Raw genomic sequence first — 25,765 nt, forward strand, 5'->3', positions numbered from 1 at the left:
TTATCCATTTTATTGGCATATAGTTGCTTGTAGTAATCTCTCATGATCCTTTGTATTTCTGCAGTGTCAGTTGTTACTTTTCCTTTTTCATTTCTAATTCTGTTGATTTAAGTCTTCACCCTTTTTTTCTTCATGAGTCTGGCTAATGGTTTATCAACTTTGTTTATCTTCTCAAAGAACCAGCTTTTGGTTTTATTGATCTTTGCTATCGTTTCCTTCATTTCTTTTTCATTTATTTCTGTTCTGATTTCATTCCTTCTGCTAACTTGTGGGTTATTTTGTTCTTCTTTATTTGCTTTAGGTGTAAGGTTAGGTTGTTTATTTGAGATGTTTCTAGTATCTTGAGGTAGGATTGTATCGCTATAAACTTCCCTCTTAGAACTGCTTTTGCTGCCTCCCATAAGTTTTGGGTCGTCGTGTTTTCATTGTCATTTGTTTCTAGGCATTTTTTGATTTCCTCTTTGACTCCTTCAGTGATCTCTTGGTTATTTAGTAGCGTATTGTTTGGCCTCCATGTGTTTGTATCTTTTACAGTTTTTTCCCCTGTAATTGATACCTAGTCTCATAGCACTGTGGTTGGAAAAGATACTTCATACGATTTCAGTTTTCTGAAATCAGTTTTCAGTTTTCTTAAATTTACCATATCTTTGTGACCCAAGATAGGGTCTATCCTGGAGAATGTTCCATGAGCACTTGAGAAGAAAGTGTATTCTGTTGTTTTTGGATGGAATGTCCTATAAATATCAATTAAGTCCATCTTGTTTAATGTGTGATTTAAAGCTTGTGTTTCCTTATTTATTTTCATTTTGGGTGATCTGTCCATTGGTGAAAGGTGAGGTATTAAAGTCCCCTACTATTATTGTGTTCCTGTCGATTTCCCCTTTTATGGCTGTTAGCATTTGCCTTATGTATTGAGGTGCTCCTATGTTGGGTGCATCAATATTTACAATTGTTATATCTTCTTCTTGGATTGATCCCTTGATCATTATGTAGTGTCCTTTTTTGTCTCTTGTAATAGTCTTTATTTAAAAGTCTGTTTTGTCTGATATGAGAATTGCTGCTCCAGCTTTCTTTTGATTTCCGTTTGAATGGAATATCTTTTTCCATCCCCTCACTTTCAGTCTGTATGTGTCCCAAGGTCTGAAATGGGTCTCTTGTAGACAGCATATATACGGGTCTTGTTTTTGTACTATTCAGCCAGTCTATGTCTTTTGGTTAGAGCATTTAATCCATTTACATTTAGGGTAATTATCAATATGTATGTTCCTATGACCATTTTCTTAATTGTTTTGGGTTTGTTTTTGTGGGTCTTTTCCTCCTCTTGTGTTTCCTGCCTAGAGAAGTTCCTTTAGCATTTGTTGTAAAGCTGGTTTGGTGGTGCTGAACTCTCTTTGCTTTTGCTTGTCTGTAAAGGTTTTAATTTCTCCATCGAATCTGAATGGCATCCTTGCTGGGTAGAGTAATCTTGGTTGTAGGGTTTTCCTTTTCACCACTTTAGATGTCCTGCCACTCCCTTCTGGCTTGCACAGTTTCCACTGAAAGATCAGCTTTTAACCTTATGGAGATTCCCTTGTATGTTATTTGTTGCTTTTCCCTTGCTGCTTTTAATATTTTTTCTTTGTATTTAATTACTGATAGTTTGATTAATATATGTTTTGGCGTGTTTCTCCTTGGATTTATCCTGTATGGGACTGTCTGTGGTTCCTGGACTTGATTGACTATTTCCTTTCCCATGTTAGGGAAATTTTCAACTATAATCTCTTCAAATATTTTCTCAATCCCTTTCTTTTTTTCTTCTTCTAGGACCCCTACAATTCGAATGTTGGTGCATTTAATGTTGTCCCAGAGGTCTCTGAGACTGTCCTCAGTTCTTTTCATTCTTTTTTTCTTTATTCTGCTCTGCAGTAGTTATTTCCACTATTTTATCTTCCAGGTCACTTATCCGTTCTTCTGCCTCAGTTGTTCTGCTATTGATTCCTTCTAGAGAATTTTAAATTTCATTTATTGTGTTGTTCATCATTGTTTGCTTAGTCTTTAGTTCTTCTAGTTCCTTGTTAAATGTTTCTTGTATTTTCTCCATTCTATTTCCAAGATTTTCGATCTCTTTACTATCATTGCTCTGAATTCTTTCTCAGGTAGACTGCCTATTTCCTCTTCCTTTGTTTGGCCTGGTGAGTTTTTACCTTGCTCCTTCATCTGCTGTGTATTTCTCTGTCTTCTCATTTGGGTTAACTTACTGTGTTAGTCTCCTTTTCGCAGGCTGCAGGTTCGTAGTTCCCGTTGTTTTTGGTGTCTGCCCTAGTGGGTGAGATTGGTTCAGTGGCTTGTGTAGGTTTCCTGCTGGAGGGGACTGGTGCCTGTGTTTTGATGGGGTGGGCTGGATCTTGTCTTTCTGGTGGGCAGGGCCATGTCTGGTGGTGTATTTTGGGCTGTCTGTGAACTTAGTATGATTTTAGGCAGCCTCTCTGCTAATGGGTGGGGTTGTGTTCCTGCCTTGCTAGTTGTTTGGCATGGGGCGTCCAGCACTGGAGCTTGCTGGCCGTTGAGTGGAGCTGGGTCTTAGGGTTGAGACGGACATCTCTGGGAGAGCTCTTGCCGATTGATATTACATGCAGCCTGGAGGTCTCTGGTGGTCCAATGTCCTGAACTCAGCTCTCCCACCTCAGCGGCTCAGGCCTGACAGCAGGCCGGAGCACCAAGACCCTGTCAGCCACGTGGCTGATTATGGATACTGAGAAGTCCAACAATCTGTGGTCTGGGAGCTGGAGACTCAAGAAGCCAGTGGTGTAGTTCCAGTCTGAGTCCAAAGGCCTCAGGAGTGCCAGTGGTATAAGTCCCAGTCTCTAATATTTTCTACTGATTCAAGTGGGAATGCCAAGTTATTCTTGCTTCCAGTCTGATTCAGCCTGCAGATACGGCTCAAGTTTGGGGCAACCTACTTAACAGGGCTATGATGAATCATTCTTGATACACGCCGAATTGGCTATTGTACATAAGTAATTTGAAGCCAAGTCATATAGAGAGTGCTTGAGGGCTCTAGGGACTCTGGTTTGAGAGGCGTAAACACAGGAAGGACAAGCACCTTTTAGAAGAATGCAGGGTGAGGGAGTCAAAATGGATTTTATTTTATTTTTTTTATTTTTTATTTTTATTTATTTATTTATTTATTTTTTTGCGGTACTTGGGCCTCTCACTGTTGTGGCCCCTCCCGTTGCGGAGCACAGGCTCCGGAGGCGCAGGCTCAGCGGCCATGGCTCACGGGCCCAGCCGCTCCGCGGCATGTGGGATCCTCCCAGACCGGGGCACGAACCCGTGTCCTCTGCATCGGCAGGCGGACTCTCAACCACTGCGCCACCAGGGAAGCCCCAAAATGGATTTTAAATGTAAAATGTAAAACTATGAAACTTTTAGAAAAAAAGAGGAGAAAATCTTTGAGCCCTAGGTCTAGGGAAAGTGTTCTTTAACTTGAAATCGAAAGCACCATCCATAAATGGAAAAACTGATAAATTGGTCCTCATCAAGATTAAAAGCCGTAATCTATGAAACAGAAACAGACTCACAGACATAGAGAACAGGCTTGTGGTTGCCAAGGGGGAGGTGAGGAGAGAGAGGATTGGATTGGGAGTTTGGGACTAGCAGATCCAAACTATTATATATAGTATGGATAAACAACAATGTCCTATTGTATACATGGGGAATTATACTCAATATCCTGTAATAAACCATAATGGAAAAGAATTTTTTAAAAAGATTAAAAGCTTTTGCTCTGTCTGTTAAAGAGGATAAAAAGACAAGCTACAGACTGGGAGCGAAATATTTACAACCCCCATATTTGACAAAGAATTGCTATCTAGAATATATAGAGAACACTCAAAACTCAACAGTAAAAAAACAAACATTCCAGTTAGAAAATGGGCACAAGATATGAACAGACATTCACCAAAGAAGATAAACAAATGGCAGAAAAGCACATGAAAAGATGTTAAACATCATTATCCATTGGAAAAATGCAAATTAAAACCACAGTGAAATATTACTACGCACTTATCAAAATGGCTAAAATTTTTTAAAGTGACAACACCAAATACTAGTAAGGATGTGGAGAAACTGGATCACTTGTACATTGCTGGTGGGAATGCAAAACAGTGTAGCCACTCTGGAAAACAATTTGGCAGTTTCTTTAAAAATTAAACAGGCAACTACCATATGACCTAGAATTTGCACTCCTGGGCATTTATCCCAGAGAAATGAAAACTTACGTTCACACAGAAACCTGTACATGAATGTTCATCGCAGCTTTATTCATAATAACCCAGGACTGGAAACAACCCAGGTGTCCTTCAATGGGTGCATGATTAAAGAAACTGTCGTGCATCTATACCATGGAATAGTGCTCAGCAGTAATTGGAAAGGATTACTGATGCAACAGCTTGGATGAATCCCAGGGGAATTGTGCTGGGTGAAAAAAGACAGTCCTTTAAGGTTACATATTCTATGGTTCCATTGATATAACATTCTTGAAATGAGAAAATTATAGAAATGGAGATCAGATTAGTGGTTGCCAGCAGTTAGGGATGAGGGGTGAGAAGGGAGATGGGTGTGGCAGTCAAAGGGCAGCAGGAGGGATCCTTGTGGTGATGAAACTGTTCTGTATGTTGACTGTCTTAATGTCAGTATCCTGATATCTTGATATCATTATCCTTGATAGCATACTACAGTTTGGCAAGATGTTACCATTGGGGCAAACTGGTTAAGGGTACACCAGATCTCTGCATGATTTCTACAATCATCTCAAAATAAAGTTTAATTTTAAAAAAGGCTTTTGTACACACAGAACAACAATAGAGACAAATAGGGACTTCTCCTGAGGAGAATCATCAAGGTGGCAAGTAGCCTAGATACTATGTCATGGAGAAATGATCGAAGGGTGTGGGAGGTGGGAGAAACCTGAGGGCAGTACTTGGAAAGCTACCATGTGGAAGAAGAATTAAATTAGAATAAATGAGTGGGCGCTTCCCTGGTGGTGCAGTGGTTAAGAATCCACCTGCCAATGCAGGGGACACGGGTTCGAGCCCTGGTCCGGGAAGATCCCACATGCCACCGAGCAGCTGGGCCCGTGTGCCACAATTACTGAGCCTGTGCTCTAGAGCCCGCGAGCCACAACTACTGAGCTCACGTGCCACAACTACTGAAGCCCGCGCACCTTAGAGCCTGTGCTCTGCAACAAGAGAAGCCACCGCAATGAGTAGCCTGCGCACCGCAACAAAGAGTAGCCCCCGCGAGCCGCAACTAGAGAAAGCCCATGTGCAGCAGCAAAGACACAAATCAGGCAAAAATAAAATAAATTAATTATATAAATAAATTTTTTTTACTGAAAGAATAAATGGGTGGTAGTTATAAGAGAAGATTTCATTTAAATATATGGAAGAACTTTCCAGAAACTAGTTGTGTTTAAAAAATGAGATGATGGGATTCTAAATATCTAGAGATTCTGGCCTTGCTGTTGCTTGAGCAAGCTAGGATGCCTTCGGGCCTTCGCACTGGCCCTTGCCTCTACCCGCAATGCTCTTCCTGTCTATATCTGCATGGCTAACACCCTTATCTCTTTCAAGTTCTTCTTCAATGTCCATTTTAAGTCAAGTGGGGGCTTTGGTTCATGTTATCGTCATCTTCACTCCAGGCCCTAGGCTGATGAAGCAGGTATCATCTGGAATGTTACTGGCAGCAGAAAGTTGATGGCAGAGAGAAAAGAGCACTCTGGAAGGTCTCGTACCAGAAACAAAATACTCATTTTCACAGTGAGGCTGGGCATTCCCAGAAAAGAGAGTTGGAAATTAGAAGAGAGTTTTGGGGAGAGATTGGTGTGATGGTGAGTTCCTCTCTGCCAGTGGGGGTGTTGGAGGGTTGCCTACTACTCACCATGAGCCTAGGGAAAGGACTCAAAGGTGGCTTGCTACGTATGTTCCCAAGAAGTTTTCAGGACATGTAAGACAAGTGTGGGGTGAAGGGTATGCATTTCCCTGGGACCGGGTATGGTCCCAGCATGAGAAACCCATAAGTGGGGTTGCCTTAGCTCCTCTCCCTACACACCCCCATCTTGGAGACGTGGCCAGCATGGTGGAAGAGGGGAGAAGCTAACACTGCTCCCCCTTTTCCTGCTTCAAGTGGGCAGCCTGGAGCAGGCCTAGAGTGGAGAAGGGAGAAATGCTTTTCTTTTTAATGTTGAAATTTTTAAGTCTTCTCATCTTAAAAGAATTTTAGACTTTTCCAGAAAAAGTTGCAAAAATCATATAAGGAGCGCAACACAGGACAGAGATCTCAGAGAAAGGGGAAACAAATAGAGCCCTGCAATTTCCCAGCTTACGGGCCTGAGAGAGTTTCCAGGCCATAGAACAGAGAAAGGGAGGCCGAGGGGAGCCCAGTTATCATTCTAAGTTGAGCTTATGGAGCTGGAATGCCAACGAGGCCACGGTTTGAGTACTGGGGAGGAAAAGCTGCACAGAGTTCCAGAGGTGTGTAGATCGGGAATCTTCAGTAGAGTACAGACCAGCACCTGTGTGTAAAGAAAATACTCAAGGCTGGGGAAAGAACTACCTGAACGGATTAGAGGGAACAATCCTTGGAGGTCCCACAGGGCCCAGATAGTTTCTGTTTCCACTGGCCAGAATGGAAAAACTTCATAAATCCCAAGACATTGGGTAGAATATTCAGAAAGGCATTGCCTCAGTAGTAGGGATTAATTACCCCTAGCCTAAAGACTGCTCTGATCCCATTTAAAACAAAGCTTAAAAGGAAGCCTCAGAAGGGTCAAACTATTTCCAAGTAACTGTGTCCCAGAACAAAGCTCAAGAATATTGATAGGAATACAAAAATACACAGTACTCATTAAGGTAAAATTCACAATGTGTGGCATCTAATAAAAAATTACCAGGCATGTAAAGAAGCAGGAAAAAAAATGACCCACAATGAGGAGAAAAATCAACCAATAGGAAAAGATCCAGTAATAAAAACAGATAATAGTATTCATAAGCAAGGATATTAAAACAGTTATTATAGCTATATTCTATACCTTCAAGAAGGTAGAGGGCACATGTGAGACCAGAATGGGTGGTTGATTTAGGGGTGACATAACTGAGTTCAGAGATTGCATGCTCATACCTAATGACTTGGTGGTCCTTCCATCCCTATCTATCTGTAAGTGATAGTCTTGTTTGTTCCATCATATATTCCATCTGCAACATGTCGTAGAGGGAAATAACTTATTATTTTTACTAAATCTTATGAAGTCCACCTTTTTCTCACAATCTACTTGCTCACTCATGGTGTATAATTAAAACATGCTATGGGGACTTCCCTGGTGGTGCAGTGGTTAAGAATCCGCCTGCCAATTCAGGGGACACGGGTTCAAGCCCTGGTCCGGGAAGATCCACATGCCGTGGAGCAACTAAGCCCGTGCACCACAACTACTGAGCCTGCGCTCTAGAGCCTGCGAGCCACAACCTCTGAGCCTGTGCACCACAACTACTGAAGTCCATGCACCTAGAGGCCGTGCTCTGCAACAAGAGAAGCCATGGCATTGAGAAGCCCGCACACCACAACAAAGAGCAGCCCCCGCTCAACGCAAGTAGAGAAAGCCCGCATGCGGCAACAAAGACCCAACGCAGCCAAAAATAAATAAATATTTTTTAAAAACATGCTATGAGTTTCACCTATATTTCATAAACTAGTATTTTATATATAATCTATGCTTAATGCTTCTTATGACTTTCATCCACCCTGTTTGTTTTTCTTGTACTTTATGGCAGATTACAATAATCTTATTGTACTAAACAAGATTATTATCATAAATATGTCCATACAATATAGCATCTATACACAGGTATATCTGTCTATAGACATTTCAGTCTATCTACTTATAACATAATGGCAGGGACTTTGGCAGTCTTGTTCACTATGACAACCTCTGCACCGAGGACAGTGCTTGACACACAATAGATGCTCAAGAAATCCTTGTTGAATTACTACATATGTTAGAGTTTTTCCAAATACATATACTGTTGTGCAACCTGGTTGTTTCCCTTTTGTCACTATTTGCTTGGCCCTTGGGCATACTGTATTTTCTTAGGAAAAAGGTAATGAAATTGCCACTCAAGTGGTAACTAAAATATTTACAGTGTTTACAGTGTGAGTCAAAGAAGTAACAAGTGGGACCACAACTGGTATGAATAACCAACCTAAAATAAAATGGAGGAAATGAGAAGATCACCTGGATTTAATCTTACTCTTTAGCTACAATGCCTCTACTCTATTCTTCAATTCCCTGTGCCAGTCCAAATGACATCCCTGCACTGGGGCAAAGTGTTTTCCAGGATGTGCACTTAGGGGCACGGCGGAGGTAAGAACAGAGAATTGTTCAACTAAACGGAAAAGACTAATCCAGCGTTTTGCAATTTTCTCATCAGTGGGGCTGGGGCAGGGGAGGTAGGAAGGACATTGGGAGAAGGGGCTGGGACATGTTTCAGCTGTGTGGATTACTAGAAACAATGAGGGGGTGGGCTGCGCATGCCAACTGCGAGGAAGGTGCCTGCTAGCCAGGTTCTTCACTCAGCAGGGGCTGTGATTAAAGAAAGAGATTATTCAAGCCAGAATTCACAACTCCTGTGAGTCTCACTTAGTCAGCAGGGCCTAGTGAGAGCTGGAAGAAACATAGGAAGATTGAAGTGCGGGCAACAGCAAGACATTGGCAAGCAATTGTGAAGTGGGCATCTCTGTCCTTCTGAAGGCTGTGCCAGTCATTGAAATAATCTCAGATGAACAGGCACATTAGGAAAATTACTATTATTATGCATTACAAGGTTACAAAGAAGATGTGTCCTTTTATAGCACCGTATTTTTTAAAAAATCTTAGAAGCGTTGGAAGTTTTCTCTAGCTTTCTTCTTCCTAATTCTGGCCTGTGTGTTTTTACAGATTTCCTCAGAGCCCATTTTCCATTCATTGGCTACAAAAGAGGTTGCACATTGATATCACTTGTGAAATTGCTAATTTCTACGAGGACAGGAATTAGGATTTCTCCAAAGATTTATGCTAGTGGTTTCTGCTTTCCTTTGGGGGTGAGGTAGAGGGATGGACTATATTATTGCTGAAACATGAAGAGAAGGTAAAGTGTTGTTTTATAAGGCAAGTCCTATCCTGCTTTTGTCAAAATGGCTTGTGATATGCTGCAAAGGACACCATCAAGAAAGTAAAAAGACAGCCTACAGAAGAGGAAAAAGTATTTGTAAATCACATATCTGATAAGGGCCTTGTATCTATAATATATAAAGAGCTTCTGCAGTTCAATAATAAAAAGACAAATATCCTGTTTGTAAAAGGGTAAAGGGCTTGAATGGACTTTTCTCCAAAGAAATTATGCAAATAGAGGATAAGCACATGACAAAATGCTCAACGTCATTCGTCTTTAAGAGGAACGCAGATCAAAATCCCAGTGAGCTATCACTTCACTCCCACTAGGATGGCTATAATCAAAAAGACAATAACAAGTGTTAGTGAGAGTGTGGAGAAGTTGGCATGCTTGTACACTGCTGGTGGATATATAAAAAGGTGGAGCCACATTGGAAAGCAGTGGTAGCTTCTCCAAAGCTTAAACATAAAGTTGCCATATGACCCAGAAGTCCCATTCCTAGGTATACACCCAGAACAAATGAAAACCTCTATCCACACATTGTATGATTCCATTTATAGGAAATGTCCAGAATAGCCAAATCTATAGAGACAGAAAGACTGGTGGTTGCCTGGGGCTGATGGGTGTTGGGGGAGGTGGAGAGAGACTGTTGCTGATGGGTACTGGGGTTTTCTGGGGGGTGATGAAAATGTTCTAAAACTGAGTATGATGATGGCTGCTTAACTCCGCGGATAAACTAAAAACTATTTAAATGGGTTAACTGGATGGCTTGTGAATTATATCTCAATAAAACTATTATTAAAAATGAAAACCACCAAACCCCCAAAACCTTGTGACAACGTCCAGTGCATCCTATCTTTTAAATAAATACAAGTACTACCTGCAGTGGTAATACTACTTTTTAATACTTGGGCCTAAAATCGTGAGGTGGGTAAGATCCAGAGTAAAGAGCCCTTTGGGTTCACAGCATTTCTTAGATCCAGCAGGCTGGCTACTTGGAGTCTATTTTCCAGGCCAACAAAATTTGATGCTGGTGCATCACGGTGCTTTTGTCAAGGTCACAGTGAAAGTCGGGACAAGCGGGTCTCCAGGGCATGAGCTCAGGAGGGCCATGCTCTTGGCAACTGGGGACAAGGAGTACAAACTCAGAGGTATTTTAAATGAGCATCTTCTCATCTCGATTCTGGGTTAACACTACATCTGTATTTAGTTTGGAATTGAAGATTTACATGCAGCCGGCGCTTTGAAAGAGCTTTTTCTCTGCTTGAAAAGCCTCAAATTGTTTTGAGGAAAAAAATGGGACTCCTAAGGCTGGAGGGACGGCAACAGCAAAACCCTGAAATTCGTGAATCCGCCCTTCTTAGGGCGCTGTCTGGGGGAGGCGGCAGGGGGCGCCCTGCGGGCTCCTGCCCCGCCGCTCTTCCCAGACCTCCTCCCGCCGTCCGCTCGCCCTGACGTCCGCAGCCCCCGCCCCTCCCTCCCGAGCCTTCAAAGGGCGCTCGGGCGCTACGGGGCTGCCGCTTCTGCGTGCCGCCGAGGGGCCCGACGCCGGGGCCGCCGGCGGGCGCTGGGTTCCCCCAGCTCCCTTCCCGCGTCGCAGGAGCAGGTGCCACAGCCGCCGGCCACTCGCGCGGAGGTGGGACAAGGAAGGGCGCGCAGGGCCGCCACATGGAGAGCGGCGGCGGGCTCCCCCGGCTGGGGCGCCGGCCGAGTCCGCACAGTGCCCGCTGCCGCCGGGGGACGAGGGCGCGGCGGGGCCGGCGGGGCCGCTGGAGCCCGAGGGGGCGGCCGAGGGCGAGGAGGCTGGAGGCGAGGGCGAGGGCGGGGGCGGGCCGCGGCGGGCTCTGCGGGCAGTGTACGTGCGCAGCGAGAGCCCCCAAGGCGGTGCGGCCGGCGGCCCCGAGGCGGGGGCGCAGCGGTGCTTGCTGCGGACCTGCGAGGCAGAGAGAGCCCACCTCACCTCCGTGCCCTTCGGGGAGCTGGACTTTGGGGAGATAGCCGTGCTCGACGCCTTCTACGACGCAGGTGAGGCGGGTGTCCCCTTTCGCCCCCAGCCCACTCCTCCCAGTTCTCCTTAACTTCGCACACGCCGCCGAAGCACCAGCTCTTCCTCCCCATCTTAGCACCAGCTGACTCTTTCGACAGGACCGCCCCACCTTTGGGGGAGGAGAGAGTAGGTAGCCTTGTACCCTTTTACAGATAAGAAAACAGAGGCCCCTGGCATTTATAGTTCTTTATTCTTCAGTTTTCTTAAACATCAGATGATCCAAGAAACAGCCTATAACCCAGTCGAGGCTGAGTTCCCCGACCTCCACTAGTTATTCAACTGTTTCTCACTCCTGTGGGTCCCAACCCTGGCTACACATTAGAATCACCTGTGGGAGCTTTTCAAACTCCTAATGCCCAGACTGTATCCCAGACCAATGACATCAGAATCTGAGGCCTCAGGATTGTCGAATGCTTCCCACATGATTCCATTTTGCAGTCAAGGGTGGGTAATGGTCTATTACAGTGGGGGAGGGATGGGGGGAGGAGGCGTCTCTTAGAAATGCCCCGGTGTTCTTTTGCACACTTAACACAGATTGACAGTGGGGCTGTGCTCTACTCCCAGTGTGACAGATATATTTTATCCTGTAACGCACAAACATTCCCGGCTTCAGGATCTCCTCCGTTGCCGGAACGGGACACAGCTCACTGTAATAAGTGTGCCAGAAGAACCCAGCCTTAAATCAGTACTCTTGGTTGGCACGAGTTCCTCCAGGTGTGGAACGGATTGTTACTTGGGTCTTTTCCTTACCGAACCTTTGGAAGCTATGTGACAAGCCTCTGGCACTTGTGTGATATTCACAAGCATTGTGGGACAGTAGTTCACCTGGGAGACCCTGTGCCTTGGTTTCTCCACGGGTCAAACAGCAGTAACATGCCTGCGCTAATCCCCAAAGCTTGTGAGAAGGTAAATGGCGGCGGCCACACCGTACTGATGAGATGGTAAGCTAGCTTTATTACCATCAATTCTTTGCCGGGATCTGTTTTCTGCAGAGCAAATCCTCCCCAGCTGGAAGCAGGGGGTGGGGGGTAGCAGGCTTGTTCAAACAAGTGGCTGCTGGGCCTTTGAAAACACTCCCTGGATGTTTCTGATCACTCAGAGTAGACTCTTCAGCACAACTTTTTTTTTATTTTTATTTTTTTTTATTCAGTTATTTTTTTCAACATCTTTTTTAGATAAGTTGTTCAGGAGCCCATTTCACCTGGAACCACTCGGTTTTCTCGACTTCTGTTCGTTCTCTGCTGAAAATGGAGTTTGAACAGACTCTTCTCTGAATGGTTAAATGTCCATTTGGCCATTAGGCACAACTGTAGCCTCCCGCCTGCTGGTGCCGACTCTGAAAATTGGCGTGCAGTGGCTTTGCTTGTCTGGTGTGTGTGTGTGTACGTGTACAACAAGCCTTCGTCTACTACCAGGACCCCTTCCTTCTGGTTGAGTGTGAAGTTTCATTCAGGCAGAAATCTTGGGCTTTCAATTCCAGAGCTACCCAAAGAGCACATGACCTTTTCTTGTTCTGGGTCCTGATTGCCTAGAATTTTCAGCTGCAGTATGTACCTCCTTTGGTTGACCTTGGCCTGGTCTTGAATGAATCATTTTTTAGTACATCATCATAACTAGTAAGTTCTTTTCATAGGTTTGACAAACAATATACAAAACTCCAAGAAGTTGGTTCACGGATTTAAACAGACACCATGCCCCCACCCCGGCTTCCTGATCTCGGCCATTCACAGCTTTTGGGTGTCTCCACCAAAAAGATATAAATCTGTCACTTTGGCTTTTTTGTAAAAGTTCTACAACCTTGCTCTCCAAGAACTATTGAACTGTTCCAGGTGTGTTTTGGGGGCAGGGAGGATGGTAGATGTGAAATTTAAGCACTTCCTATCTCCTGTTGTCATAGTAAGTCAAGGCTGGGTTGGATCGTGTTTTCCATCTCCTTGTGCAGTTTTATGTGGTCCTTTGTGGGTCTGAATAGGAGGTTATGTGTCACCAGTGCCTGGGTGATTTGCTGGGCTGCCGGAGAGCCATCAACCCATGCAAGGGGGCACGTGAGCACTGTTGTGAAAGAAAACCGCCATAAGCCATGAGGGCTGAGGAGCATCTCATTGGCTTTTAAAAAAAATAATTATGGGGACTTCCCTGGTGGCGCAGTGGTTGAGAGTCCCCCTGCCGATGCAGGGGACACGGGTTCGTGCCCCGGTCCGGGAAGATCCCACATGCCGCGGAGCGGCTGGGCCCGTGAGCCACGGCCGCTGAGCCTGCGCGTCCGGAGCCTGTGCCCCGCAACGGGAGCGGCCACAACAGTGAGAGGCCCGCGTACCGCAAAAATAATAATAATAATAATAATTATGGTAAAGTGTACGGAATATAAAATTTGGCATTGAAACGAATTTTAAGTGTGGATTTCAGAGTCATTAAGTACAGTTGCACTGCTGTGCAGTCATCACCACGATCCATTTCCAGAACTTTTTCATCATCCCAAACAGAATCTCTGTACCCCTTCATAACTTGCCACTCCTCACTCCCCCAGCCCCTGGTACCCACTGTCCTACCCTCTGTCTCTGTGAATTTGACTACTCTAGATAGATGTCTCATATAAGTGGAATCATACAGTATTTGTCTTTCTGTGTCTGGCTTATTTCACTTAGCATGATGTCATAGGCTATGGTGAATGATGCTCTAATGACCATGGGTGGATAAATTTTCTGTTCAAGTCTCTGCTTTCACATTTTCGGGTGTATACCCGGACATGGAATTACTGGGTCAAACGGTAATTCTATGTTTAATTTTTTGAGGGACGTTCTTTTTACTTTTAGCAGAGGTGGTGCTCATCTCTGTGTTGTGCCTTTGGCCCATAGAAGGACCTGGTTTTTTGTTTGTTTCTTTGGGTTTTTTTTTTTCTTTTTTTCTTTTTTTTAACATCCAGCATCCATCCTCAAAGATGAGAGTCTTGAATTCAGTAAAGCTATCAAATTCAGCAAGTGAGGGTCAATCGCTCGGTTACTTCTAGGATTTGGAGAACAAAACATGTCTCTTTTTTGTGTGTTTTAGAAAAAACTGCCCCTTCTCGATATGCCTTGGTGCCTTTTGCTGAGGTGCCCATTTCTCTACTTGAACAGAATTCATAGTCACGACTTTAGCTAATGTACTGTGTGTGTTGGGTGTGTTTGCACAGAGCAGCCTCCTCTGCTTCCTCAGGTGTGTGCTGTGTCTCCCTCCTGGAGGTTCTCAGTGCTTGTGAATGTATGGAAAACTCGGACATCCTACAGGAAGGAAACCTGGGTAACTCTGTCTCATGCTTTCCCAAACATTTTGACCACAGAAACTCTTCTCCCAGGATGCTGTAGTTGAATACACTTATTGTGGTTACTGAGTTAGCTATTAACTACTCCAATGACAAGAACAGCCCCTTTGATCAGCACCTGGGACTCAGGTGAGCTTTCCATACCTGATGTGCCTGAGCTCCGCCTGCCCTCCCTCCTCTCTGAACCGCACGTACATGCAACTTTCCTGACTCGGGGGCCCTGATTCTGATTTTTTTCTTCAGCTATGTTCACAGTGATTTTAAACGTTGGGAGGTATTGCCACCTGCAACAGGAAATCCTTGCGTTTCCTGAGCGCTGATTAAAAGACCAAGACATCAGTCTCCAGGTTAGTTATTTGAGTTTGTGCTGATGATTCCCCTTTTCTGGCAAGAGTCATTTTTGGGGGATACAAAGTGTGGCAGAGGTAGCTAGGTGGTCAGGAGATTGATGCTCCTAGTTGTTGCTGGGAAGCAGGGACTACGTTTTCCAGCACCCTTTGAGTCTATGTGGGCCATCTAAGTAGTTCTGGCCAATGAAATGTGAGTATTAGTCATGTCTGTCACTTTGGGCCAAGGCGTTGGCATATCTGTAGATCTTCTCATACTCTCTCATCCCTTTCTGTGGCCTCCGTGGGTCCCTTGGAGGCTGGCTGTAGAAGACGGCAGTAGCACATGACGGAAGGTACCCGGATCCCTGGAGCACTCTTTTGAGGACAGCTGTTGGACCAGGATCATCCACTTTGAATTTTGCATAAGCAAGAGAGAAGCTTTTATTTAGTCAGGCTCCTCAGACTTGGGGGGGGGGGCGGTTTATAGTGGTAAGAGAGTGCAACTTGGGTTATGAAAATATACCCCAACTGCTAGAAAGTTGTCTCCTAGGGCATGCCTTTCCAAGAGAAAGTCAGGTCATGTATCATCTCATGTAATGGACTGTCACTGGTAATAATATATGCCAATCGTGGGGCCCCTCACTATGCTGCTGTGGGCCAAGAAAATGGAATGGAAATGCTTGGGCCATCAGGTTCATACCAGCCATGGGAGGAGACATTCTAGCTTCTTCCCTGGTTTCACTGGTTTTGGAGGCTAGGTAATTGTTTCCTTTTGTATTAAATGATACTGGAGTGATTCTGTTATTTTTTATCGAACAGTAGTATTGGAATTTTTGCAACAAAAAAGGATATATAATGGTTTAAGATAAGGCCAGCTCTAGTTCCGTTCTCTGCCCTTCATGTGGGTCGTGTCTCGCTTCACGTTCTGTGATGTTATTCATGGATTCTTCGTTCGCTTAATGCGTCGTGTGGCATAGAGCGTGCCCACCGGGGTTCCGTAGAGTCTTTCACATTACCTAATCTCCTTTGCAGTTAGCTGGGGTTCTTTTGACGAGTGCTGGCCAGTGAAATGTGAGCAGCATCAGCAAGCGTCACTTTGAAAGCAAATGAGAGTTAGATGATACGCCGCCTCCATCTCTCTTTGCCTGTCATGGCAAACTTGAAGGTTGTTCAAGATGGCAGTTAAGCCCCTGAAATTTGGGGGATTCGTCTGATGTGGCAGCATAGCCTAGCTCATTCTAATACAGCTTGCTGTGCATTCTGCTAGAAATGCCTGAATGTATCTCTCGGCTGACTTTGATGGGCTTAATTAATCCACAGGTGCATTGGCTCCTGCTTAAGAAGGAGCCTTAGGGTCTTCCCCGGTGGTCCAGTGGCTAAGACTCCACACTCCCAATGCAGGGGGACCGGGTTCAATCCCTGGTCAGGGAACCAGATCCCGCATGCTGCAACTGAAAAGGTCCCGCGTGCCGCAACTAAGACCTGACGCAGCCCAATAAATAAATAAATATTAGAAAAAAAGAGAGAGAGAAAGAGAGACTTAAACATGTCTTAAGACTTCTAATAATTTGGTGCATACTCTTTCCTCACCATTCTGGAAAGTGCATGAAGTTCCAAGGAAGACAGTCCTGTGGACACATGGCTGTGGTGGTCGTAGAATGCACGTTTTGTGTGCCATCTATACATGGTCAGGAGACTGGCCAAGTCTATCAATACTTCCGGCAGAATGTAAGGGCAGTAGTTAGTTAGACATTTTGCCTTCCGTTATGTAAGTAAACTTTGATGAGTGAAATCATCAATTTAGCAGTTCAAGTCAGAAACCTGGGAGTCATTCTTGACTCCACCCTGTCCCTCATTGCCAAATCCAGCCTGTTGCTTGCAAAGGGTTCTCAAACCTGCTTCCCTTCTCTCTACTGGGGAAGTTTGCCTCTGTCATGGCAAACTCGAAGGCTGTGTGTCCAAGATGGCAGAAATTTGGGGGATTCGTCTGATATGGCAGCACAGCCTAGCTCATCCTGACTAATATCGCTTGCTGTGCATTCTGCTAGAAACGCCTGCCACCATCTTGGTCCAAGCATTGGCTTCTCTCATCCAGCTTACTGTTAGCAGTTTTGTAACTGGTCTTTCAAGGTTGGGCCAGTCTCGGTGCATTCCAGTACATGTCATCTGCTTAGAAGCCGCCGTATCCTGGCACCCTCCACCACCTGGCAATCCTCCTCTGCCCAAAGCTCCTTCGGCCTTCACATCTCAGGTCTTCAAGGAAGCCTTCACGAACTTCTCCCGCCCCCTGTCAGTTGTGCGCACACTGTGGTGATTTAATCACAGTTGTGATTAAATCATTATTGATTTAATGGTTGATCTTCTGCCAGACAGTGAACTCTTCAATGGCGGGGAACCAGATGCCGTTTTCTTTGCTACACTTTGAGTGTTTCCTAGGAATACGTATCCAGCTCCTTTTGAGAATAACTCTCAGTGGACACAGATGACACTTGGTTTCTCCTGTCGAGATGCAGCAAAAATTTGTTGGGGACCCTCAAAAGGAAATCAGAATGTGGTTTCCTATAGAAACCAAGTTGAAAATGGTGGCCAGGCATAGTGCGATTGTGATTTTATTAAAAAATAAGATACATCCTAACGACACATTTCTGGGTGGTACATATCTAATAGAAGAGACTAGAAGAACTCACACTGGCCACACTGGAATGGAAACAGTGGTTTGGATTGTGTGCTGGGCAGACTGGTTCTTGTTGTTTGTCCACACGTTCTATAATGTGTATTTTCTATAATATAAATGTGATTTTATTTCAAGCAAGCGCAGTAGGAGATTAAAGACGGGGCTGTAAGTCAGAAGCCTTCTCCCACTCTTCTTGTTTCCCTGCCGGCCGGCTCAGGCCCAGACAACAATGACTGTACATCCAGGGACCTGTGCACACGAGCCCCTGGCCGGATCTCAGCTGTCCTCTGCTGCACGTGGCTACTGGCTTGCCCAGAGGGGCCCTTCCCTGAGCCTCCTTCCTTTTGAACCACTTTTACTGCTACTGACTCAGCATTGAGCCTGGAACTTTCCTCAACGCTTAGTCACGTGAACTGGCTGATAGAGAAGCCTTGCACCTGTAGCATTGAATTGAGGTATTGCTGTTGGAGCCTTGAGTGCGTACAGTGGGTAGATAGATATTTGTGGACTGGCCCGCTGCATTAGTGGCTGTATATTATTTGTTATGCGGGAAAATGTATGTTCAGTTCCCAGTCGTCAACTTACAGACGTATTTTTGGAATACAAGCCATAAACTATCTTTTTTTTTTTTTTTTTTTTTTTTTGCGGTACGCGGGCCTCTCATTGTTGTGGCCTCTCCTGTTGCGGAGCACAGGCTCCGGACGCGCAGGCTCGGCGGCCATGGCTCACGGGCCCAGCCGCTCCGCGTCATGTGGGATCCTCCCGGACCGGGGCACGAACCCGCATCCCCTGCATCGGCAGGCGGACTCTCAACCACTGCGCGACCAGAGAAGCCCCATAAACTATCTTTTAAAACCTCCTAAGTATCAGGCTTTGAGGTAGGTGCCGTTTAAATTCCGGTCAGACAGTGTAGGCGGGAGAGGACTGAACTCTTGAAAAGCAAGCTGGAAAACTTCTTCTTTCCCAGTCCCTTGAACAGCTTTTGAGCTATTGGGTGTGACAGGGCTTGGCAAAAATGCGTGGCGGTTATAGGGGCTTGGTTGGTGGTGGGGAGTTGTAGAGGAGAAAGGAGTCAAGCGGCAGACCTTGGCAGGAAGCAGAGTTCACTCAGGAGTTGGGGCTGCGGGAGGGCAGCCCAGGGGCCAGGCAGAACTGGACACGAAGGGGCGGGGGGAGAGCGGGAGCGTTGGATGTAGATGATTTTTTTTTCTTCTCTTCAATTTTTGTATTATGGAAAATTTCAAGCATGTGCCTTACGCAGCTTCAACAGTTATTAACATTCTGCCACCTTTATTTCTTCTTGGCCTCTACCCACTCCCCACCCCGTACTTGATTATACTTTTCAACATTGTTAGTGTAAAAATGTATATACATTGAAATGCACAAATCTTAGTTGTACAACTTGGAGAAACGACTAAACCTAGGTAGGCAAATGCTATCACAATATAGTTTCCAACTGCCCAGAAAGTTCCCTTATGTCCCCTCCCACTCGTTCACCTTTCCACTCCCGTTCCTGGCCCCGGGCAATGACTCTTACGCTGTCACTTTAGATTAGATTTGCCTTTTGTAGAGTTTTGTGTAAATGGACTCAGACAGTGTGTACTCTTCCGTGTCTGGCTTCCTTCGCTCAGCTTGACTTTTCTGAGATTCATCCATTCTGTTGCTGTTAGCAGTAGCTTGTTCCTTTTTAATGCCAAATACTATTCCATTGCGTGAATATATCACAGTTGGTTTAGCCATTCTCCTGTTGAAGGACATTGGGGTTGTTCCCAGTTTGGGGCTATTATAAATAAGGCTACTGTGAACATTTGTATGTAGGTCTTTTTGATGGCAAATGTTTTTTATTCCTCTCGGGTAAATACCTAGGAGTGGAATGGCTGGATCAAAGGGTAGGTGTATGTTAAACTATTTAAGAAACTTCCAAACTTTTTTTTCAAAGTGGCACCATTTTATATTTGTAGCACCGATGCACAAGAGTTACCGTGCCTTCTTGTCCTCACCAACACTTTGTATTACTGAGCTTTTCTATTTTGGCCCTGCTAGTTGGGGGGTGTGGTGGTTTCCCATTATGGTTTTAAGTCACCTTTCCCTGATGATCAGTGATGCTGAGCACCTTTTCATGTGCTGTTGAGCCATGCAGACAATCTTCCTTTGTGAGATGTCTGTTCAAGCCATTTGCCCGTTTAGTTGGGTTGTCATCTTATTATTGAATTAGAAGAGTTCTTTATGTATTCCGGATTCCAGTGCTTTGTCGGAAGTGTATTTTGTGAACATTTGCTCCCAGACTGGGGCTTGCTTATTCATCCACTTGTGACATTTGATGAGCAGAAAATTTTAACTTTGATTAAATCTAATTTAGGCTCTTTTCCTGTTAAGTTTGCCTTCTGTGTCCCGTCTAAGAAATCTTCGCCTACGTCCGGGTTGTGGTTTTGCAGCTCCTCTTCTCCATGTTCTTCTGAAAGCTTTATCATTTTAGCTTTTACATCGAGGGCTGTGATTCATCTCAAATTCAGTTTGACACAGGTGACTTTGGATAAACCAAGCCCGACACCTTGCTTCAGACATCTGGGAGATGGGTCTTGCCCCGGCATGAGTACTCCAGGGACCTGGAGTCTAGCTGGCAGGACCGTGGCTGCCTCTCTTTCATCTCACCATCCAGGAACGTGTATGAAATGCAGGTTGTCCTTTAGGCAAATTGCCTTTCTGCCTACTGGAGTACAAACCGACAAAACAGATCCGTGATGAAACTTTACCAACGTGTGTTCCATCATTGTGTCCCACTGCGCCCAGCAATACGAGTGGCAGAGGGGAGAGGACATTGGCTTTACGGATCAGGTTTTAATTTCTGCCCTGTCATTTATAGGCTGTGTGACCCTGGATAACTTACTTAACATCTCTGACCCCCATTTAAAAAACCTCTAGGTAGAGATTCAAGCAAGTGCCCTGAACTTAGTAAGTGCTCAGTAAATGTCTTTGCCTCCCTCTTGCTCCCAGCAATAAACACACCAGAACCTCAGTATGGAAGGAAATGTGCTGTGTGAAATAGTAAAGACTGGGGGCTCAGATTCTTTGGACGATCATGTTGTAGGGTCGTGTTATAGTTCTGCAGTTGGTTAAAGAAACATTGTTTTTTCCTAAGTTTTGAGGTTGGAGATCCATGCCAACTCCATTCCTGGTCCTGTGCTGCAGAAAGGAGGTGAGGGGAAGGCACAAAAGCCCGCTTTGTGATGAGCTCTTGATTTTTCCTTTTTATTTACGTATAGCATATATACAGGAAAGGGTACAGTCTTGTGTACTGCTCTGTGACTTTTCACAAACTGTACACACCACGTAACCCAGCACGTGGATCCGAAAAGACAAGTGAACGCCGGCAGCACCTCAGAGTATGATCGCTTCTGTTTGCCGGCCCGGCCAGGAGTAACAACTATCTGTCTCTAGAGATTTGTTTATTCATATAAATGGAATCATGTCACGCTGGTGCGTTGTGACTGTCTTCTTTCACTTAATGTGCTTTCAGGATTCATCCGTGTTGTGGTATATATCAGTACTTCATGACTTTTTTGTTGTTGGATAGTATTTTGTTGTGTGGATAATCCACCTTGTATTTGTCCGTCCTTCCGCTGAAGGGGTTATTTCCAGTTTGGGCTGTTGTGAATAATGCTGCAAGGTTTTGTGTGGACTTGTGTTTGCATTTCTCTTGGGTATCCACCTAGCAGTGGGATTTCTGGGTCATATGGTAACTCTAATGTTCTTTTACACGTTTTTTATTGTGATAAAGGAACACGTCATAGAATTTACCGTCTTAACTGTTTAAGTGTGCCGTTCGGTAGTGTGGTGCGTTCATATTGTGTAACCAGTCTCCAGAACGTTTTCATCTTACAGAACGTGAACTCTGTACCCATTAAACCACGATTCTCCACTCTGCCCTACCCCCAGCTACCAGTAACCACCATTGTACTTTCTGTCTCTGAGTTTGACTACTCTGGGTACGATTTGTAAGTGGAATCGTACAGTGTTCTGGGTGTGTGTGTGGCTGGCTTTTTTCATTTAGCATAATGTCCTCAAAGTTCATCCATGTTGTAGCACGTGTCAGAATTTCCTTCCTTTTTAAGGCTGAATAATATTCTGCTGTACGGATAGACCACATTTTGTTTATCCATTCATATCCATTGATGCACACTTGGATTGCATCCACCTTATATGTAACCTTTTGAGGAACTCCCTTTCCAGAAAAATTTTCCAAAGTAGCTGCACCATTTTACATTCCCATCAGCAATGTGTGAGCATTTCAATTTCACCACATCCTCACCAACACTTGTTATTTTCTGTCTTTTTAATATTAGAGCCATCCTAGTAGGTTTGAAGTGTTATCTCATTTTGGTGGCTTTCTTTTTTTTTTTTTTTTTTTTTTTTTTTTGCGGTACACGGGCCTCTCACTGTTGTGGCCTCTCCCGTTGTGGAGCACAGGCTCCGGACACAGGCTCAGTGGCCATGGCTCACGGGCCCAGCCACTCCGCGGCATGTGGGTTCTTCCCGGACCGGGGCACGAACCCGTGTCCCCTGCATCGGCAGGCGGACTCTCAACCACTGCGCCGCCAGGGAAGCCCTCATTTTGGTTTTGATTTGAATTTCCTTGATGACTAAGGATGTTAAATGTCTTTTCATGTGTTTATTGACCATTTGTATATCTTTGCAGAAATGTCTATTCAAATCCTTTGTCCTTTTTTTTCAGTTGGGCTGTTTGACATCTTGTTGAGCTGTAAGAATCCTTTATATAATCTGGAGACATATTCCCTTGTCAGATATACAATTTGCAAATATTTTCTCCCGTTGGGTGATTTATCTTTTAACTTGATGCTGTTTTTTAACGCACGAGTTTTTAATTTTGAAGTCCAATTTATCTGTTTTTATCCCATCTGTGCTGTTTCTTCTAAGTTTTTTTAGTTTCTTATTTATCCTTTCAGTGTTTCTTTATGTCTGTTGTCAGCAAGCTACAACCTGCAAGCTGGCTGCCTTTATTTTGTAACTAAAGTTTTATTGGAATGCATCCATTCGCCTGTGGCCACTTTGGGGCTACAGTGGTGGAGACCGTGTGGCCCACAGAGCCGAAAATATTACTATCTGGCGTTCTTATTCTCCCTTTCTTACTCAAAAGGTACCAGACCAAATACAGTTTAGCCAGGACACCTTTCCAAATCAGAATATGGGAATCTTCCTTATTCTTCTTTATAGCTGAATAGTACTTCATTGGGTGGATGTATCATTGTTTATTCTACCAATACCTTTTTTTACGGAACACTTGGATGTATAGTTTTTTGCTACTAAGCTGCGATGAATAACTTCATACATGGGCCATTTAATACGTGTATGGGTGTATTTGTGATTAGGTAGCCCAAAGTGGTATTTGTGAATTAAAGAATAAATGCACCTGTAATTTTGGTAAATAGTGTCAGATTTCTATCTGTGGGTTATACCGTTATCTTTCTTTATAACCTCACTAACAAAATAGTTTGCCAGTATTTTAGACTCCTGTTAACCTGATGGTTGAGGGATGATATCTCAATTAGTTTTAGTTTGTATTTCTCTTACTCTGAGCAAAGTTGAGCATATTTCCCTTTTTTTCTGAGCGCTATCTCTCCATAACCCTCCCCCCTTTTTTCCTATTGGTTTATGGGTCTTTGGGAGGGGGTCTTGATTTCTAGGAGATCTTTCTTTTTCTTTTTTTAAGTTTATTTATTTATTTATTAATTTTTGGCTGCATTGGGTCTTCATTGCTGCGTGCGGGCTTTCTCTAGCTGCGGCGAGCGGGGACTACCCTTCGTTGCAGTGCATGGGCCTCTCATTGCGGTGGCTTCTCTCATTGCGGAGCACGGGCTCTAGAGCACAGGCTCAGTAGTTGTGGCGCACGGGCTTAGTTGCTCCGTGGCATGCGGGATCTTCCCGGACCAGGGCTCGAACCCCGTGTCCCCTGCATTGGCAGGCGGATTTCTAACCACCGTGCCACCAGGGAAGTCCCTAGGAGATCTTTCTGCATTTGAGCCTAAACCCTTTGTCTTTTTTCTGTTGTTCGTACTGGATCATTTCCGTTGAACCGTCTTTAAGTTCACTGACCCACTATCATCTCCATTCTTCTTGTGAGCCCCTCTAGTGAGTTTTTTCTTTTGCTTATTAAAATTTTCGTTCCTAAAATTTTCATTTGGCTCTTTAGTTGTTAAGACTTTCTATTTTCTCCATTCTTTTCAGGAGTGTTTACCCTCACTTCTTGGAGAATTTTTACAATAACTGCTTTAAAGTCATTGTCGGATAATTCTCATGTCTGTGTCATCTTGTCATTGGAGTCTGTCGATTGTCTTTTCTCATGTGAGTTGAAATTTTCCTGCGTCTTTGAATGTCAAGTAATTTAGGAGCCTATCCTGAGCATTTTTGAATATTATGTTATGAGATTCTGGCCCTTGTTTATATCCTGTGGAGTCTGTTGATATTTTTGCTTTAGCAGGCAGTCGGCCTAGTTGTTTCAAGTTGCCAGGGTCCGTTTCAGTTGTGGTGTCAGTTCTGATTTCAAAGCGCTTTTAGTGCTGTTCAGCTTTGTGCTTTCTGGTTTACTGGGGCTCCCTTTTCAGTCCTGTGGCCAGTTATTCCATTCGGCCTCACACTTCCCACAACTGGGCCCATGTCTGAGGCCAGGCGTTCATAAGGAGGAAAATAAGCAATGGAGATTCACCGCCGCCACCCTTGGGACCACAGCTGCTTCAATTAGAGCAAAAGATTCCCCTCTCGGAGTTCCAGGCACCTGTGGGCCCCCTCTGCCACTGACTGTCTCTGCTGTCACCGCTGTGGGATTGCAGGGGGCCTCGGGGTACAAGAGGACAAGGAAGAGGAAGACAGTAGAGAATTTCCCTCACTTCCTCTGAGCATTAGGAGGCCCCTTTCCTGCCTTATTTTTAGAGGGTTTCTCCTGATGCTCTCTGTGTCCACACCTAACACCCAGTTCTGGGTTTCAGGCTGCCTTTAGGCCAAGCCGGGGGAGACTGGGGGAAAATGTGAAACTTGCTGTTGATTTGGTGGTTCTCCGAAATCTAGTCATCTTCTCTAGGCTGCTTGCTACCACTTAAGTTTTCACACTCCTAAAATAGCTACTCCATCCACTCTGTCTAGTTTTTATAACGGCATTCATGAAGAGACAGGGTGGGATGTATTTATTCCATCTTACTTGGAACCAGAACTCAAACTTGTACCATTAAAGTTTGAGGTGATTTTTTTCATGCAGCAGTAGTAACCAGAATATAATAAAATATCTCCGCATCTTATCAAGCTTACCAGTAAGCAAAAATAGCCTCAATGCCAGCTGCATTGTATCAGACCAGTTCTGTCCATACCTGATACTCTGTGTGACTGTTAAGGTTGGGGGGCAAAAGAAATAGAATAAATGGAACAAAAGGAGATGGTTGACACGTTAAAGGTGCTTGATTGGCCTCCAGTGTATCCCTCCGAAGATGTTGGTTGTGAGCTGGGAGCAAAGGCCATTTTGATGTTTAGAATGACCGTTGGATTGTCGTTAGATCTCACAAGGCTAAAGTTTCAAGACTTGTTGGGGGAGTTCATTAAAAAACGTGTTCTCTGTCCTGAGAATAAAAACCTTGCATCCAAAATACTTGTCCTTGCTAAGTAATTTTTGTAAAGCCTGTGGCTAACGAGGCATGCTTGATGCAGATCATAAGGTCTGCATATTCATTTTCAAAGAACCACCTAAGAAAAAGGAAATGGGTACATGGGGGGGGGAAAGGAAATTAGAAGGGTTAAAGAGAAAGAAAAATGGCCCCATATCTAGCAACGAGTCACCACCATCACCACCACCACCAAATGAACTCAGTTGCCCTCCACAGGCTGTGGGGATGGACACCACTTGAGAAGCTTAGAGCGCAGAATGGGTGAAAACTCAGCAAATGCCCGGCACCTAGTGATGACCTTGAAGGAGCAGTTGATGTTGTTAAAAAGAAAGAGGGTATTATTGTTGAAGTAGATGTAAAAGCCAAGGGTCCTCTTGTGTTGATTGGTGGTCATTTTAATGAGGTGGTTAAGAGAACGAATTAAGAAATTTCCTACAATTTTGCCACTATAAACAGAAAAGCTCAGCAGTACCCTCATCACATTTTGCAGTGTGCAGTAGGCAATACATCAAGTTCTCCTCCTCTCTGAAGCTGCCCACATCTTGAAGGTGATGTATGACACAGA

General features: G+C 44.5%; 1 protein-coding gene across 1 annotated transcript in view; it reads left to right on the plus strand.

Annotated features, from left to right (window-relative positions):
- Positions 1–10,850: 10,850 nt before the first annotated feature.
- MAP3K15 (mitogen-activated protein kinase kinase kinase 15) overlaps positions 10,851–25,765 on the plus strand; it is a 122,119-nt gene continuing 107,204 nt past the window's right edge. Inside the window, 2 exon segments of the mRNA XM_067023184.1 lie at positions 10,851–10,866; positions 10,869–11,207. Coding sequence (XP_066879285.1) covers positions 10,851–10,866; positions 10,869–11,207 — 355 coding nt within the window.

The sequence above is a fragment of the Kogia breviceps genome, chromosome X, assembly GCF_026419965.1.
Source record: "Kogia breviceps isolate mKogBre1 chromosome X, mKogBre1 haplotype 1, whole genome shotgun sequence".
Taxonomy (NCBI): Eukaryota; Metazoa; Chordata; class Mammalia; order Artiodactyla; family Physeteridae; genus Kogia; species Kogia breviceps.